The sequence below is a fragment of the Schistocerca piceifrons genome, chromosome 11, assembly GCF_021461385.2.
Source record: "Schistocerca piceifrons isolate TAMUIC-IGC-003096 chromosome 11, iqSchPice1.1, whole genome shotgun sequence".
NCBI lineage: Eukaryota > Metazoa > Arthropoda > Insecta > Orthoptera > Acrididae > Schistocerca > Schistocerca piceifrons.
The window spans coordinates 5,910,883-5,928,535 of record NC_060148.1 but is presented as its reverse complement, the minus strand read 5'-3'; the positions used below and the strand labels follow the sequence as shown (position 1 = coordinate 5,928,535).

Genomic DNA, 17,653 nt, shown 5'->3' with positions numbered 1-17,653 from the left:
CAAATGGCTCTGAGCACTATGGGACTTGACATCTGTGGTCATCAGTCCCCTAGAACATAGAACTACTTAAACCTAACTAACCTAAGGACATCACACACATCCATGCCCGAGGCAGGATTCGAACCTGCGACCGTAGCAGTCGCGCGGTTCCGGACTGAGCGCCTAGAACCGCTAGACCACCGCGGCCGGCCGAGTACAACAGAAGTGATTTCTGGCGTTCCCCAAGGTAGTGTTATAGGCCCTTTGCTGTTCCTTATCTATACAAACTATTTGTGAGACAATCTGAGCAGCCGTCTTCGGTTGTTTGTAGATGACGCTGTTGCTTGTCGACTAGTAAAGTCATCAGAAGATCAAAACAAATTGCAAAACGATTTATAAAAGATATCTCTATGGTGCGAAAATTGGCAGTTGACCCTAAATAACAAAGTGTGAGGTCATCCACATGATTATTAAAAGGAATCCGTTAAACATCAGTTACACGATAAATGAGTCAAATCTAAAGGCCGTAAATTTCACAGTATTTAGGAATTACAATTGCGAATAACATAAATTGGAAGGAACACACAGAAATTGTTGTGTGGAAGGCTAACCAAAGACTGCGTTTTATTGGCAGGACGCTTAGAAAATGTAACAGACTTACCGAGGAGACTGCCTACACTATGCTTGTCCGTCCTCTTTTAGAATACTGCTGCACGGTATGGGATCCTTGCCAGATAGGATCGACGGAGTACATCGAAAAAGTTCAAAGAAAGGCAGCACGTTTTGTATTATCGCGAAATGATAGAAGATTTGGGTTTAAAACAAAGGCGTTTTTCGTTGCGGAGGAATCTTGTCACGAAATTCCAGTCATCAACTTTCTCCTTGGAATGCGAAAATATTTTGTTGACGCCGACCTACATAGGGAGAAACCATCACCATGATAAAATAAAGGAAATCAGAGCGCATACGGAAAGGTATAGGTTTTCGTTCTGTCCACGCGCCATAGGAGATTGGAATATCACAGAATTGTGAAGCTGGTTCGACGAACCTTCTGCACGGTACTTAAATGTAATTTGCGGAGTATCGATGTAGATGTAGATATCAATTACGTTCGTACATAAACTCTTGCAGGGCGTGTCTGCCAGCACTGGTCAGGTTTTTTAGTGTAGATTCCCAGTGGTAACCTACATAATGAACAATTACGGATGACCGTGTATTTCGGTAAGATTCGGGTTACACACCCCATCGGTGACGAGGTCACTAGAGATGGAGGAAGACTGGGCGGAACTCCTGTGTTTCACCACGTACGCCGCTATCTTCCTTTTTTTAGCAAACTGCAGTTTCGGCTGCTCGAAACTCATCATCATCAGGGGTACGAACCTGGCAGGCGGCTCGGACTCCTCGCCGTCCAGGTCGCAGGTGAGGCGGCGAATGCGCTCCACCAGAGACTCCTCGGAGGCGCCGTGGCTGGATCCGTGCGCCCGCCGGCTGGGGTGCACGCCGCGCGACCCGGGCTCGTACCTGAAGATGAAGTGCAACACACGTTCGAAACGTCACAGAAAACTTTCCAATTTTGTACAGGACATCTATTCGCCGTTACCAATACGAATCAGCATCGAGTATGTGTTAGAATGACGGACCGGTGCTCGAACGCTGACATCCCGCTTTACACATGGCGGTCACCTCAACCGCTTCGGCTATCCGTGCACGATTCACGGCCGGACACAAACTCCCGTAAGTCGTGGTCTCTGTGCCACACCCTGCACTCCTACGTTACGTATATGCCCGTACAGGAAGGCCACATTTATTGAGAGTCTAAAGTCTGGTATTGGCGAATACATACGAAATAGCTGCAAAAAGGTGGGAATTTAAGGAGATGGGACCCGGATAAACTAAACCAGAGGTTGTATAGAGTTTCAGGGAGAGCATAAGGGAACAACTGACAGGAATGGGGGAAAGAAATACAGTAGAAGAAGAATGAGTAGCTCTGAGGGATGATGTAGTGAAGGCAGCAGAGGATCAAATAGATAAAAAGACGAGGGCTGGTAGAAATCCTTGGGTAACAGAAGAAATATTGAATTTAATTGATGAAAGGAGAAATTATGAAAACGCGGTAACTGAAGCAGGCGAAAAGGAATAAAAGGTCCAAAAAAGTGATCGACAGGAAGGGCAAGATGGCTAAGCAAGGATGGCTAGAGGGCAGATGTAAGGACGTAAAGGCATATATCACTAGGGGTAAGATAGGGACTGCCTGCAGGAAAGTTAATGTGACCTTTGGAGAAAAGAGAACTACCTGTATGAATATCAAGAGCTCAGATGGAAAACCAGTCCTAAGCACAGAACGGAAGGTGGAAAGATGGAAGGAGTATATAGAGGGTTTATACAAGGGCGATGTACTTGAGGACAATACTATGAAAATGGAAGAGGACGCAGATGAAGATGAAATGGATACTGCGTGAAGAATATGACAGAGCACGGAAAGACCAAAGTCGAAACAAGGGCCCGGGAGTAGACAACATTCCATTGGAACTACTGACAGCCTTGGGAGAGCCAGTCCTGACAAAACTCTACCATCTGGTGAGCAAGATGTGTGAGCCAGGCGAAATACCCTCAGACTTCAAGAAGAATATAATAATAACGTAATAACGAGCCCATAGGAAGCAGGTGTAGACAGATGTGAAAATTACCGAACTATCGGTTTAGTAAGTCAAGGCTGCAAAACAGTAACAGGAATTCTTTCCAGACGAATGCAAAAACTGGTAGAAGCCGACATCGGGGAAGATCAGTTTGGGTTCTGTAGAAACTTTGGAACACACGAGGCAATACTGACCCTAGGATAAAGAAAGACCCACCTTCGTTTCTACCATTTGTAGACGTGGAGAAAGCTTTTGACAATGTTGACTGGCATACTCTCTTTCAAACTGTGAAGGTGACAGGGGTCAAATACAGGGAGCGAAAGGCTATTTACAATTTGTACAGAAACCAGATGGCAGTTATAAGAGTCGAGGGGCACGAAAGGGAAGCAGTGGTTGGGAAGGGAGTGAGAAAGGGTTGTAGCCTCTCCCCGATGCTATTCAATCTGTATATTGAGCAAGCAGTAAAGGAAACAAAAATTCGGAGTAGGTATTAAAATCCATGGAGAAGAAATAAAAACTTTGAGGTTCGCCAATGACATTGTAATTCTGTCAGAGACAGCAAAGGACTTGGAAGAGCAGTTGAACAGAATGGACAGTATCTTGAAAGGAGGATATAAGATGAACATCAACAAAAGCAAAACGAGGATTATGGAATGTAGTCGAATTAAATCAGGTTGTGCTGAGGGAATTAGATTAGGAAATGAGACACTTCAAGTAGTAGATGAGTTTTGCTATTTGGGAAGAGAAATAACTGATGATTGTCGAAGCAGAGAGGAAATAAAATGTAAACTATGGCAAGGGAAGCGTTTTTGAAGAAGAGGAATTTGTTAACGTCAAGTATAGATTTAAGTGTTAAGAACTCTTTTCTGAAAGTATTTGTATGGAGTGTAGCCATGTATGGAAGTGAAACGTGGGCGATAAACATTGTAGACAGGAGGAGAATATAAACTTTCGAAATGTGGTGCTACAGAAGAATGCTGAAGATTCGATGGGTAGATCACGTAACTAATGAGGAGGTACTGAACAGAATTGGGGAGAAGAGGAATTTGTGGCACAGTTTGACTAGAAGAAGGGACCGTTTGGTAGGACATGTTCTGAGGCAACAAGAGATCACAGATTTAGCATTGGAGGGCAGCGTGGAGGGTAAAAATCGCAGAGGGAGACCAAGGGATGAATACACTAAGCAGATTCAGAAGGATGTAGGTTGCAGTAGGTACTGGGAGATGAAGAAGCTTGCACAGGATAGAGTAGCATGGAGAGCTGCATCAAACCAGTCTCAGGACTGAAGACGACCAGCAACAGCAACACCACCACCACCACCACCACCACCACCACCATAACAACAACAACAATTTTACACACAGAAAAGTGCAAGGATCTCAGGAACATGACGACGTCTAATAGTTGACATCGCATGTTAAGGTTTACTTCCCAAATTTTTTCGAGGTTGGAGCGCCTTGCTCCCAAGTTTGTAGCTTTAGGAATTTCCGGGTTCCACAGTTGGTAACTACTCAGAGGTGGCTAAAGTCATTGGATAGCGATACTCACATATACAGATCGCGTAGTATCGCATACACAAGGTATAAATGAACAGTCGCGCATGGGCAGAACTGTTGCTTGTACTCACGTGATTCACATATGAAGGTTTCCAACGTAATTATGGCCGCATGACGGGAATTTTGAACGCGGTACGGGGAATGGGGCTAGAGACATGGGAACTAAACCAGTAATTGTGGGATAAAAATGAAATGGAACTAAGGCAAGCTGTCCGACTTTTGTATTCGACTTTGCAATACTTCCAGAAAACACGGCAGAAACAGTTACTCAAATAAATCTTTTGGGAAAAATAGAATTGGACACAGAATGGCAGCTGAAAAGACAGGATTCTAAAGGAAAAAAATGCAACAACATACACAGAAGCAAATAAGTAAATAGAGAGCAGCTTTGTAAGTTTAAAAACCTTGGAGAAACTACGCAACAGGAGGGACTAGAAAAATTTGCATTGGAGAGAGCAACTAGTTTGACTAAAAAAATATCTACAACATGTTATCCAGAATCTCTAAACTAAAACAGTGTAGCACACTGGCAAGGTCAGGGTCTTTACATGTATGTGAATGCGTAACTGTGAACAATAAGCTGAACAAATAGGTAGTAAAAACACACATTATCACAAAAAACGAAGGTGTAATACGCAGCACAAACAACTGAGAAAAGAGATGTCAAGAGAAGAGCTAGCAAAATATCCAGAAAATACCTTAAGCAATGAAAAAGTGAAGATTAATCCTCTTTCGATGGTGCCGCTAAATGTAAGAATTGTTACTCTTTTTATCACTTTAGACAAAATGCCTCTCAGGGCATCTGCGACCAGATTCGCACTAAAAATGATGCAATATTTGTGTTGGACGCCAAAATAAATTTACTTATCATCTTATGATGAGTTCCAGGAGGGCGCATCATCAGTTCTATTAAAATGAATGCGGAGTTTTTTGTCACACCCTACGACATTCCGTATTATCATATGTGCCAATATATTTTTATATACTACTGGCCATTACAATTGCTACACCACGAAGATGACGTCCTGCAGACGCGAAATTTAACCGACAGGAAGAAGATGCTGTGATATGCAAATGATTAGGTTTCCACAGCATTCACACAGTGTTGGCGCCGGTGGCGACACCTACAACATGTCGAAACTTTCCAACCGATTTCTCATACACAAACAGCAGTTGACCGGCGTTGCCTGGTGATGCCTCGCGTAAGGAGGAGAAATGCGGTTTATCGTATCGCGACATTGCTGCTCGCGTCGGTCAAGATGCAATGACCGTTAACAGAATATGGAATCGGTGGGTTCAGGAGGGTAATACGGAACGCCGTGCTAGATCCAACGGCCTCGTATCACTAGCAGTCGAGATGACAGGCATCTTATCCACACGGCTGTAACGGATCGTGCAGCCACGTCTCGATCCCTGAGTCAACAGATGGGGACGTTGGCAAGGCAACAACCATCTGCACGAACAGTTCGACGACGTTTGCAGCAGCACGGACTATCAGCTCGGAGACCGTGGCTGCGGTTACCCTTCACGCTGCATCACAGACAGGGACGCCTGCGATGGTGTACTCGACGACGAACCTGGGTGCACGAATGGCAAAACGTCATTTTTTGGACGAATCCAGGTTCTGTTTACAGCATCACGATGGTCGCATTCGTGTTTGGCGGCATCGCGGTGAACACACATTCGAAGCGTGTATTCGTCATGGCCATACTGGCGTATCACCCGGCGTGCTGGTATGGGGTGCCATTGGTTACACGTCTCGGTCACCTCTTGTTCGCATTGACGGCAGTTTGAACAGTGGATGTTACATTTCAGGTGAGTTACGACCCGTGGCTCTACCCTACATTCGATCCCTGTGAAACCCTACATTTCAGCAGGATAATGCACGACTGGAAGTTGCAGGTCCTGTACGGGCCTTTTGAATTCAGAAAATGTTCGACTGTTGCCCTGGCCAGCACATTTTTCAGATCTCTCACCAATAGAAAACGTCTGGTCAATGGTGTCCGAACAACTGGCTCGTCACAATATGCCAGTCAGTACTCTTGATGAACTGTGGTATCGTGTTGAAGCTGCATGGGCAGCTGTACCTGTACACGCCATCTAAGCTCTGTTTGACTCAATGCCGAGGCGTATCAAGGCCGTTATTACGGCCAGAGGTGGTTGTTCTGTTTATCATCTGCATTTCTTCTTGGTGTAGCAATTTTAATGGCCAGTAGTGTATTTATTGATACACTTTTTACTGTGCCATGTAACCTTGCTGTTAAACACTTTGGCTGAAATTTTTATTTTCATCTCTTTCGACATGTGTCACTTCCTATGTTCAAATTCCAGTAGCTATGAAATTTTTGATTTAGGGTCTTTTTAGTAAAGCATGATTTGTTTGGTAAGAACTTCCCTTACTTATAATGGGGCAATCACAAAAATCAGGGAAAATGGCCGCGAGTATTGAGGCTCTCACACCAGCGACAGCCCAGTCTGAGGATAGCCGTTTGGTCACACACCGTGTCGTGTTGCGTGTAGATGTCCAGAACTGCCTGTGGCACATCGATCAGGAATCGTCCACGTCGAGGCCCATCTTTAAGGGACTGAAGGCGTCATAATCGCCTGGGAAGAGGTCAGGACTATGGACTGGGTGCTGAAGGATAGACCAGTTGAGTTGTCAGTAACGGACGGGGCTGGCCTGCCTCCCAGATCAAGCGGTGCCCCGGGTCGTATCGCAAGCGGCGCGGAACTTGGCGCACCATTCCACAACGGTGCTTTCTGACAGACTTCCTATCCCATACACTTTCTTCAGTCTTCGGTGGATGTGTACAAGTATCTGTTCTTCGGCAGCCGAGACAGCAATAACAGCAGGCTGGGCCTGCTTAGACGCATTCGGTAATTAAGTTGCTATAGCTCATGTTTCTGCGCTTACCGGAAGTACACTGGAAAGACAAGAATGTCACACTGAGCCATTCCTACATGTCGGTGCTTATATACCCGCACTGGAGTAGCGCTACGTTGCATTACGCTGCAGCAAAACCCTGAATTGGAAACTTTTTGAGCGTACCTTATAAATAACACGAGCGGCGTTCGATAAGGGATGCAACACTTTGTTTTCCCTGGCCAATTTCGGCTGAAAAAAAAAATGCGAAATTTGTTGTGAGACATCTTGGAATATTTCCACTTCAGCCCCTACAGTTTCATGAAGTTCCAATAGCTGCCGGTGCTATACGCAGCCTCCAAAATGGCATCTGTAACAGAGTGGCACCCAAGTAGACACCTGTCAATGAGTTTCTTTTGGCAGAAAAGCAGAGCATCGCAGATATTCTTAGGAGCTCGAGGAATGTCCACAGGGAACTGGCAGTGAACAAAAGCATGGTGAGTCGTTGGGCGAAGTGTCCATCACAACAAGGTTGCGTATCCCTGTCCCGTCTCCCCCAGCCAGCCAGCCGTACAGTGGTGACTCCCGGAACGTGTGGACACTCTCGTCCGATGTTATCGGTGGATCACAATGAAACACCTCGATGCATGACTCGACCTCTCTGACACACTCGTCCACCAATTGGGGTACCCAAAGGTATGTGTGCCCATCGACTTACTTACCACCGAACAGAACACCACAAGAGCAAAGAAGGACCATCTGAGCAGAGTTGCTCGTGCATCGCACGAGGCTGCGCAACTGAGAGGAGCTCACAAAAGTTGGTCGGACTGTTCTTCCTCATCCACCCCACACAACGCAGACCTCGTACCTTCTGGCTTCCATCTGTTCAGCCCAATGAAGGACACACACTGTGAGAAGCAGTAAGTGGGTGATGGGGAGGTTACTGATGGAGCAGGACGTTGACTCTGACGTCATCCAGTAGAGTGGTGCCAGATGGCTATACAGGCTCTCCAGTAAGGTGGTGTAAGGCCATCGCAATGAACGGAGGTTACGTTGAAAAATATGGTTTTGTAGCTAAAAGAATTGGCAATGATGTATTGCAATCCTGAATGAAACCAACCTGCTTCCCGAAAAAAAAAATGCTGAAATACTTATTGAACCCCCTCTTATACAAATGTGTTTCCCACTCAACAATAATTACGCCCAATATTATTGGCGTTACTATCACCAACACCACTTACTGGCATAATTGTTTACCTCGTACAGTGTCAACTTGTGTATGTCAGTTGGGCACTGATAGTGTTACAGAGTGGAGCAGAAAGACACCCTGTACTTATTTTGATAGACATGATGATGGGATTTTTCCCGAAACGCATGATGAGATGATAACTAACATCATTTTGGAGATCAAGATAAGTGTGCACCATTTACATATTCCTGTATTTCTGGAAAAAGAAGTAAGGCACAGAATGGATAACAGAAATAAGAAAAGGACTAGAACGAAACAACATCTACGAATACGAAACAACAGAGAAAAACTTTTTTAAGAATCAAATACTCAATTTACAAGACTTTAGGGACAGGTGAACTGAAGTCGAGAACAACATGGACGGAAGGAAGGACAAAGCGGAATGGTGAGAAGGTGAAGGAATACTGGAAAAACGTGAAGAAAAAAACAATGGGTGAGGTATACCTGAGCAGACAACATGGACAGAAGGAAGGGAAAAATAGGATGATGAGAATATGAAGGAATACTGGAAAAACATGAAGATTAAAAAAAAATAGTGGGCGAGGTATACCTGAGCACACAACATGGAGAGAGGGAAGGAAGAAAACTGAATGGTGAGAAGGTGAAGCAGTACTGCAGAAACACTGAGATTAAACTAAACTGTCGATGTGTACCTGAGCAGACTCCTCCTCAGCGCATTCCTCTCGATGGTCCTGCGAATGCTGGCCGTGCTGCTGATGCTCGCCTCGTCATCGTCATCCGTCTCGCTCTGGACACAGCACAGTTCGCCCTCCGACCTGGAAGAGCAAAACAACGTCCAACTGTTGATGATGATGATGATGATGAGGTTTGGTTCTTGGGGCACTGAACTGCGGGGTCGTCAGCACCCGTGCAAAGTCCCAGTCTTCATACAGTCCAATCTAGCCACTTTCACGAATCATGATGAGGACAACACAAACATCCAGTCCCCGGGCACAGGAAATCCCCAGCCCGGCCAGGAATCGAACGCCGGACCCCGTGATCCAGAGGCAGCAACTCTACCCCTGCAGAATGAAATTTTCACTCTGCAGCGGAGTGTGCGTTGATTTTGAAACTTCCTGGCAGATTAAAACGGTGTACCGGACTCAGACTCGAACTCGGGACCTCTGCCTTTCGCGGGCAAGTGCTCTATGAACTGAGCTACCCAAGCACGACTCACAACCCGTCCTCACAAATTTACTTCCGCCAGTACCTCGTCTCAGTTGGCAGAGCACTTGCCCGCGAACGGCAAAGGTCCCGAGTTCGAGTCTCGGCCCGGCACACAGTTATAATCTGCCAGGTAGTTTCAACTCTACCCCCTGTTGAGCTGACTTTATGGGCAGTACCAAAAGCCAATAAAGAACCTTCAACATCGCAGCGAGAATCCGATACAAGGTCCTCAAATTTTTTGGATCTCACTTTAACTGTGGTTGGCAACAGCATTGAATTTAATATTTTTCGGAAAAAACACGTTTTCCGACAATATTATACCTGCAGACTCGGCCCATCCGTACGCCCATATGATGGCCTCTTTTCGTTCTAATATTCATCGAGTTACAGCTATCCCTCTTGCAACAGATGCGGTAGAAATTGAACTGGCCACACTTGAGAATATTGCTATGCATAATGGGTATAGCCATTAAATTCAATGCTGTTAATAAGACAGATGTATAACAAGAAAATAAATAAAAATAATATTACGTCTTCCACCCTAGGGGATGCGTTAGGCTAGGCGTAAATTGAGACGCGTATAGCGCGACGCAGCGCAGCGGGCGTTTTTGTAACTCCACAGGTTCAAGTGGGACAGCGCAAACTGCGACGCGACGCGACTGGGACGCGACACGCGCCTGCGCCAGGTCGCGCGGCGTTGTGGTTGCGGCACAGTTTCCCGCGCCGCGCGATGGGAAATTTGAGGCGGAGAGCGGAAAAGCAGCCCGGCCATATGCTCACATCGGAACGGCGAATGTGAGCAGTGGTAGTATTGCCCATACGATAAATTTTGCCTTACTGTGTACTGAATTTTATTGCCTTTGGATACTGTTTCGTTTTTCGCCATTTAAACGCTCCAGCTTTCTTCGTTAGCACGTTATACTTTCCTGTTATTTATATCTGCATAGTTTTGTTCTGTTTTTCTTCTGTCAAGAAAAATGCATACTTCAGTAACTGATGAGCCATTGGCCGCTGGAATTGCACCATATGCCTCCGTGATGTTTTCAGATCTCAAGAAGGGACAGAGGGTAGTGAATAAGGAAGCAAGGAATATTATAAAATCATGTGATTAAGAATCAAGGCAGGAAAGTAAAGCAAGGTTATATTCTCGCTGCCTAGTAAGCCAGCGTATCTGTACGATCTGTTACAAAAATTTACACTCCTGGAAATTGAAATAAGAACACCGTGAATTCATTGTCCCAGGAAGGGGAAACTTTATTGACACATTCCTGGGGTCAGATACATCACATGATCACACTGACAGAACCACAGGCACATAGACACAGGCAACAGAGCATGCACAATGTCGGCACTAGTACAGTGTATATCCACCTTTCGCAGCAATGCAGGCTGCTATTCTCCCATGGAGACGATCGTAGAGATGCTGGATGTAGTCCTGTGGAACGGCTTGCCATGCCATTTCCACCTGGCGCCTCAGTTGGACCAGCGTTCGTGCTGGACGTGCAGACCGCGTGAGACGACGCTTCATCCAGTCCCAAACATGCTCAATGGGGGACAGATCCGGAGATCTTGCTGGCCAGGGTAGTTGACTTACACCTTCTAGAGCACGTTGGGTGGCACGGGATACATGCGGACGTGCATTGTCCTGTTGGAACAGCAAGTTCCCTTGCCGGTCTAGGAATGGTAGAACGATGGGTTCGATGACGGTTTGGATGTACCGTGCACTATTCAGTGTCCCCTCGACGATCACCAGTGGTGTACGGCCAGTGTAGGAGATCGCTCCCCACACCATGATGCCGGGTGTTGGCCCTGTGTGCCTCGGTCGTATGCAGTCCTGATTGTGGCGCTCACCTGCACGGCGCCAAACACGCATACGACCATCATTGGCACCAAGGCAGAAGCGACTCTCATCGCTGAAGACGACACGTCTCCATTCGTCCCTCCATTCACGCCTGTCGCGACACCACTGGAGGCGGGCTGCACGATGTTGGGGCGTGAGCGGAAGACGGCCTAACGGTGTGCGGGACCGTAGCCCAGCTTCATGGAGACGGTTGCGAATGGTCCTCGCCGATACCCCAGGAGCAACAGTGTCCCTAATTTGCTGGGAAGTGGCGGTGCGGTCCCCTACGGCACTGCGTAGGATCCTACGGTCTTGGCGTGCATCCGTGCGTCGCTGCGGTCCGGTCCCAGGTCGACGGGCACGTGCACCTTCCGCCGACCACTGGCGACAACATCGATGTACTGTGGAGACCTCACGCCCCACGTGTTGAGCAATTCGGCGGTACGTCCACCCGGCCTCCCGCATGCCCACTATACGCCCTCGCTCAAAATCCGTCAACTGCATATACGGTTCACGTCCACGCTGTCGCGGCATGCTACCAGTGTTAAAGACTGCGATGGAGCTCCGTATGCCACGGCAAACTGGCTGACACTGACGGCGGCGGTGCACAAATGCTGCGCAGTTAGCGCCATTCGACGGCCAACACCGCGGTTCCTGGTGTGTCCGCTGTGCCGTGCGTGTGATCATTGCTTGTACAGCCCTCTCGCACTGTCCGGAGCAAGTATGGTGGGTCTGACACACCGGTGTCAATGTGTCCTTTTTTCCATTTCCAGGAGTGTAGAAAGGGATAATCTCCACAGGTGTGATCCCTTTGTTCTTGTGGTAAAAAGCGTCCAAGGTCTGAAGTATACAAGTCTGACTGTGGTTACTTGGATATGGATGTAATAATGTAGTGGATGCAAGCTAGAAACAGTCGAAAAGCAGTCACAAATAACAATGTTTTAATTGGTTCGCCGTGATGAGAAAAAGCATTTCAATTGTTGCATGGACATTATCAGCATTAATAAACTAATTATACAACAGGCTACACAAATGAAGAAAATGGTCGGTATTATTACGAAAGTAGGAATATCCTAAAAGAGTGTTACGATTAGATATATCTAATTTCTTGAAATGTACTGCTGACAAAGGCAGATCAACTTTCATGACAATGTTTTTCGAACTCCATCTGACAAGGCACACATGGATAGTTTGTGCGTTCCTGTCGCGCGCATTATCCTTCGCTGCTGACAATACACCCACCATTGTGTTGTGCGACAGATCAATTGTTTATTTTTCTCAATAACAAATAATTTATTCGCGATCACGCATTGTCAGTTTGGCAAGCCCTAGGTGAGTAAACAGTATCTGGCATGTGCCTATCATTCCGCCTGAAGGAACGCTCGTCATTATTTTATTACTGCTCAGATCAAGAGAAGGAATAAAATCCTTCCCGTCGCTCAGTGTTAAAAATACGATGGGTTACGGGGATTCCACCAAAATTCCAACAGAATTGCCAATCTGTTTTTGTGTGAGATGTTAACCTTTTCGCATTCGAAGAAGCATCACCATTTATGAGTAAAGGCCACATTTCTCTTGGTGACTGGTTTAATTGTACTTCCTTTGTCACAGTGTAATTTGCCAAACTCATCTCACAGCAGCTATTGAGACAGAATTCCGAAACGTAGGGCCTCATTAAACAAGTAATTGACAATTACAGAGCTCAATAGCTTACGAAAAACCTCATAGTATCGGTTTGCAGTAACATAAAAGAAGAAATTTCATGTTTATTTTCGTACTAGGAAGCTCTTGTTTCGCTAGCTGTCGATAACTCTTAAAAAATTAGTCACTGGAGTGAAATAAATAAAAAAAGAAGTATAAGTAGTGATATATCGCCATAGATAAGAAAGTTCCGTGTGTTTAATAATTGGCAAAACACTCTCCTCCTTGTGTGCTATCATTCGCCAAACTTTCGTTTCGATGTCTCGAGCGGTTTAGGAAACATGAGAGATGGTGCGAGTATTTCATTCTCGCTGGCGTGAGATCGGAAGTGAGCGCGCTACATGGGATCCATTTCCTCGAGATCGGAGGCAGATAGAGATCTCCTCCCAAGTCTAAACAAAAATTCAGCATGTTAGCTAAAGTTCATACGCAGCAACATATGGTGTAACACGCACAAAACGCAAAATCATAGCGACCCCTAAATTTCGTTGCAAACTTTTTGAGTTTTGCGTAGTGTCTTATTAAAGTATGTACATCACAATAAGAATGGTCATTAGCGAGGTGATGGGCACGAAGCTGACATATAACGCTACAAGTAAGCCAAAAATCATTTATTTTCAGAGAGTAGTTTCTGTAAAATCGTTTGAGAAAGATAAGAGGTTGCGCGCGCTTCGGTTCAGTCAGCGCAGAGCGTCGCCAGTCGGTGCGTGCGAAGTACGGTGTACGCCCATAATCTCAGAGTCGCCTATTCTACTAATAATAGTTTACACAGGAATTTAATTCACTTCTTGTAGAGTAAGAGCGATAAACTTTCCGAATCAGGAGTATACAAAATTACATGCGGGGATTGTCCAAAATTTTACTACGGGCAAACGGGGCGAGCTCTGGATCTCAGGTATAAACAGCATAGTCCTACTAGAAGCGGTGACGTTACTAAGGACTCTACTTATGCGGAACACCTTGTGCAAAAGGCTCATTCGCCGAGCTCCCCAGATAATATCGAGTTACTTCATGCCCAGGTTAAGGGCTTAAAACTGGATGTTTTCGAGGAAATGCAGATTTTTTAAGCATCTGCAACATGTTAAAGACATTATCCTTAACGACCAACTCCTACTAACAAATAAAAATTTTTTTGAAGCTTTCGCGCCTTTACTTTGTTCTTCACACCTGCAAATCTAATGATCTGGGGGTTATCACATGCGTGCGCTGATTGGCGAGCGCGGTTTGTCAAGCTGTTCATCTTCTTTCTTTTTATCCTCATTTTCCTTTTACGATGAAGGTGATTTTAGCCCATTGAACACCTCACGTTTTATCCCTATATCTTTATTACCACGACGTCTTTAGATTACTTCCCCCCTGTGCCGCCCCCCCCCCCCCCCCCCCCAGGCTAACTATTGGCTTTAGGTATAATTTTTAAGAGTTTCTCCTGTTGTCATGGGTTGTCGTTGTTGTGGTCTTCAGTCCTGAGACTGGTTTGATGCAGCTCCCCATGCTACTCTATCCTGTGCAAACTTCTTCATCTCCCAGTACCTACTGCAACCTACATCCTTCTGAATCTGCTTAGTGTATTCATCTCTTGGTCTCCCTCTACGATTTTTACCCTCCACCTTGCCCTCCAGTACTCAATTGGTGATCCCTTGATGCCTCAGAACATGTCCTACCAACCGATCCCTTCTACTGGTCAAGTTGTGCCACAAGCTTCTCTTCTCCCCAATCCTACTCAATACTTTCTCATTAGTTATGTGATCTACCCATCTAATCTTCAGCATTCTTCTGTAGCACCACATTTCGAAAGCTTCTATTCTCTTCTTGTCCAAACTATTTATTGTCCATGTTTCACTTCCATACATGGCTACACTCCATACAAATACTTTCAGAAATGACTTCCTGACACTTAAATCTATACTCGAAGTTAACAAATTTCTCTTCTTCAGAAACGCTTTCCTTGCCATTGCCAGTATACATTTTATATCCTCTCTACTTCGACCATCATCAGTTATTTTCCTCCCAAAATAGCAAAACTCATCTACTACTTGAAGTGTCTCATTTCCTAATCTAATGCCCTCAGCATCACCCGATTTAATTTGACTACATTCCATTATCCTCGTTTTGCTTTTGTTGATGTTCATCTTATACGCTCCTTTCAAGACACTGTCCATTCCGTTCAACTGCTCTTCCAAGTCCTTTGCTGTCTCTGACAGAATTACAATGTCATCGGCGCACCTCAAAGTTTTTATTTCTTCTCCATGGATTTTAATACCTACTCCGAATTTTTCTTTTGTTTCCTTTACTGCTTGCTCAATATACAGATTGAATAACATCGGGGAGAGGCTACAACCCTGTCTTACTCCCTTCCCAACCACTGCTTCCCTTTCATGTCCCTCGACTCTTATAACTGCCATCTGGTTTCTGTACAAATTGTAAATAGCCTTTCGCTCCCTAAATTTTACCCCTGCCACTTTCAGAATTTGAAAGCGAATATTCCAGTCAACAGTGTCAAACGCTTTCTCTAAAGTCTACAAATGCTAGAAACATAGGTTTGCCTTTCCTTAATCTAGCTTCTAAGATACGTCGTAGGGTCAGTATTGCCTCACGTGTTCCAATATTTCTACGGAATCCAAACTGATCTTCCCCGAGGTCGGCTTCTACTAGCTTTTCCATTCGTCTGTAAAGAATTCGCGTTAGTATTTTGCAGCTGTGACTTATTAAACTGATTGTTCGGTAATTTTCAACTCTGTCGACACCTGCTTTCTTTGGGATTGGAATTATTATATTCTTCTTGAAGTCTGAGGGTATTTCGCCTGTCTCATACACCTTCCTCACCAGATGGTAGAGACTTGTCAGGACTGGCTCTCCCAAGGCTGTCAGTAGTTCTAATGGAATGTTGTCTACTCCCAGGGCCTTGTTTCGACTCAGGTCTTTCAGTGCTCTGTCAAACTCTTCACGCAGTATCATATCTCCCATTTCATTTTCATCTACATCGTCATAGGTAGCTTCATATATAAGTTTCTTTACAAGAATAAGCAACAGTGTGAGGTTATTTTTAGGTTTCATCTCCTATTTAGCTCGTCTCTTGTTTTATCCATTGCATTTTTTGATATACGTTGATCCACGGTTGGGAATATAAGTGCTATTTGGCCAAGACCCATGTATAAACTTTTTTCGTATTCGTGTGCGCATGCGCATTCAAGTAACTTCCCATGTCTTGCACATGCGCATAGATAGCAGGTCGGGCTTTTAAGTGAGCGACCGTTTGTAGCTGCAATTTATGGCGGGTCATGGCCCATCGAACATAGGCCGGTGTGAGGTGGAGCGTACACTATTAAGTTAAGTAGAGATTAGATTAGATTAATACTTGTTCCATAGATCACGAATACGACACTTCGTAATGATGTGTCAGGTTAATAAAAGATGTCTGTACAAGATATTACATTACCCAAAATATTGCATGACACTAATGTTTAAGTTGTTTTTTTTCCCTAAATTTATATCTAAAAATTCAGCCAATGAGTAGAAGGAGTTGCCATCTAGAAATTCCTTCAATTTATTTTTAAATGTTCGTTGGCTATCTGTCAGGCTTTTGATGCTGTTTGGTAGGTGATCAAAGACTTTTGTGGCAAGCATAATTTACTCCTTTCTGTGTGCCAAAGTCAGATTTAACACTGCATAGTGAAGATCATCCTTTCTCCTGGTGTTATAGCTATGCACACTGCTATTACTTTTGAACTGGGTTGGATTATTAACAACAAATTTCATAAGTGAATATATAAACTGTGAGGTTACTGTGAGAATCCCCAGATCCTTACATAGATGTCTGCAGGATGACCGTGGGTGGGCTCCAGCAATTATTCTGATTACACATTTTTGAGTAATCAACGCTGAATTACCCCAGAATATGATGCCATACGAAAGCAGTGAATGAAAGTAGGCATAGTAAGCTAATTTACTGAGATTCTTATCACCAAAATTTGCAATAACCCTAATAGCATACGTAGCTGAACTCAGACGTTTCAGCAGACCATCAATGTGTTGCTTCCAGTTTAACCTCTCATCAATGGACACACCTAAAAATTTTGAAAATTGTACCTTAGCTACATACTTCTGTTCAAAGTGTATATTTATTACTTGAGTTGTACCATTTACTGTAGGGAATTGTATATACTATGTTTTATCAAAATTTAAAGAGAGTCCGTTTGCTGAGAACCACTTAATAATTTTGTGAAAAACATCATTTACATCAATTAGTTCTTGGTTTTTGGATGTTATTACTATACTTGTATCATCAGCAAAAAGAACTAACTTTGCATCTTCATCAATGTGGAATGGTAAGTCATTAATGTATATCAAGGACAGTAAAGGACGTAAGACCGAACCCTGTGGGACCCCCAGTTTGAGGAATCAGCTGTTGTTTTAACATTACATGAAGCACTTATTTCAACTTTCTGCAATCTTTTAGTTAAGTATGAATTAAACCATTTGTCAACTGCCCCCTCAAACCATAATGATTTAGCTTATCTAAAAGAAGTGGTTTTGACTTTGTACATATGTACTGTTTGTGTTTTCCTTTTCTTTTTCGTTTACAAATTTACAGCTGTGGTGTTCTTTTAATCATTGACAAAGGTCTTCTTAGGCACTTGTGGGTTTTATTGTTGTTCTGAAGAA

The 17,653-nt window shown here is 44.5% G+C and overlaps 1 protein-coding gene across 1 annotated transcript in view; it reads right to left on the bottom strand.

Moving 5' to 3' along the window:
* Positions 1-17,653, bottom strand: part of LOC124720196 (uncharacterized protein C6orf132-like) — a 71,554-nt gene that overhangs the window by 24,720 nt on the left and 29,181 nt on the right. Inside the window, exon 7 of the mRNA XM_047245520.1 lies at positions 1,360-1,500. Within this exon, the coding sequence (XP_047101476.1) occupies positions 1,360-1,500 (141 nt within the window). The remainder of the gene's footprint in view (positions 1-1,359; positions 1,501-17,653) is intronic.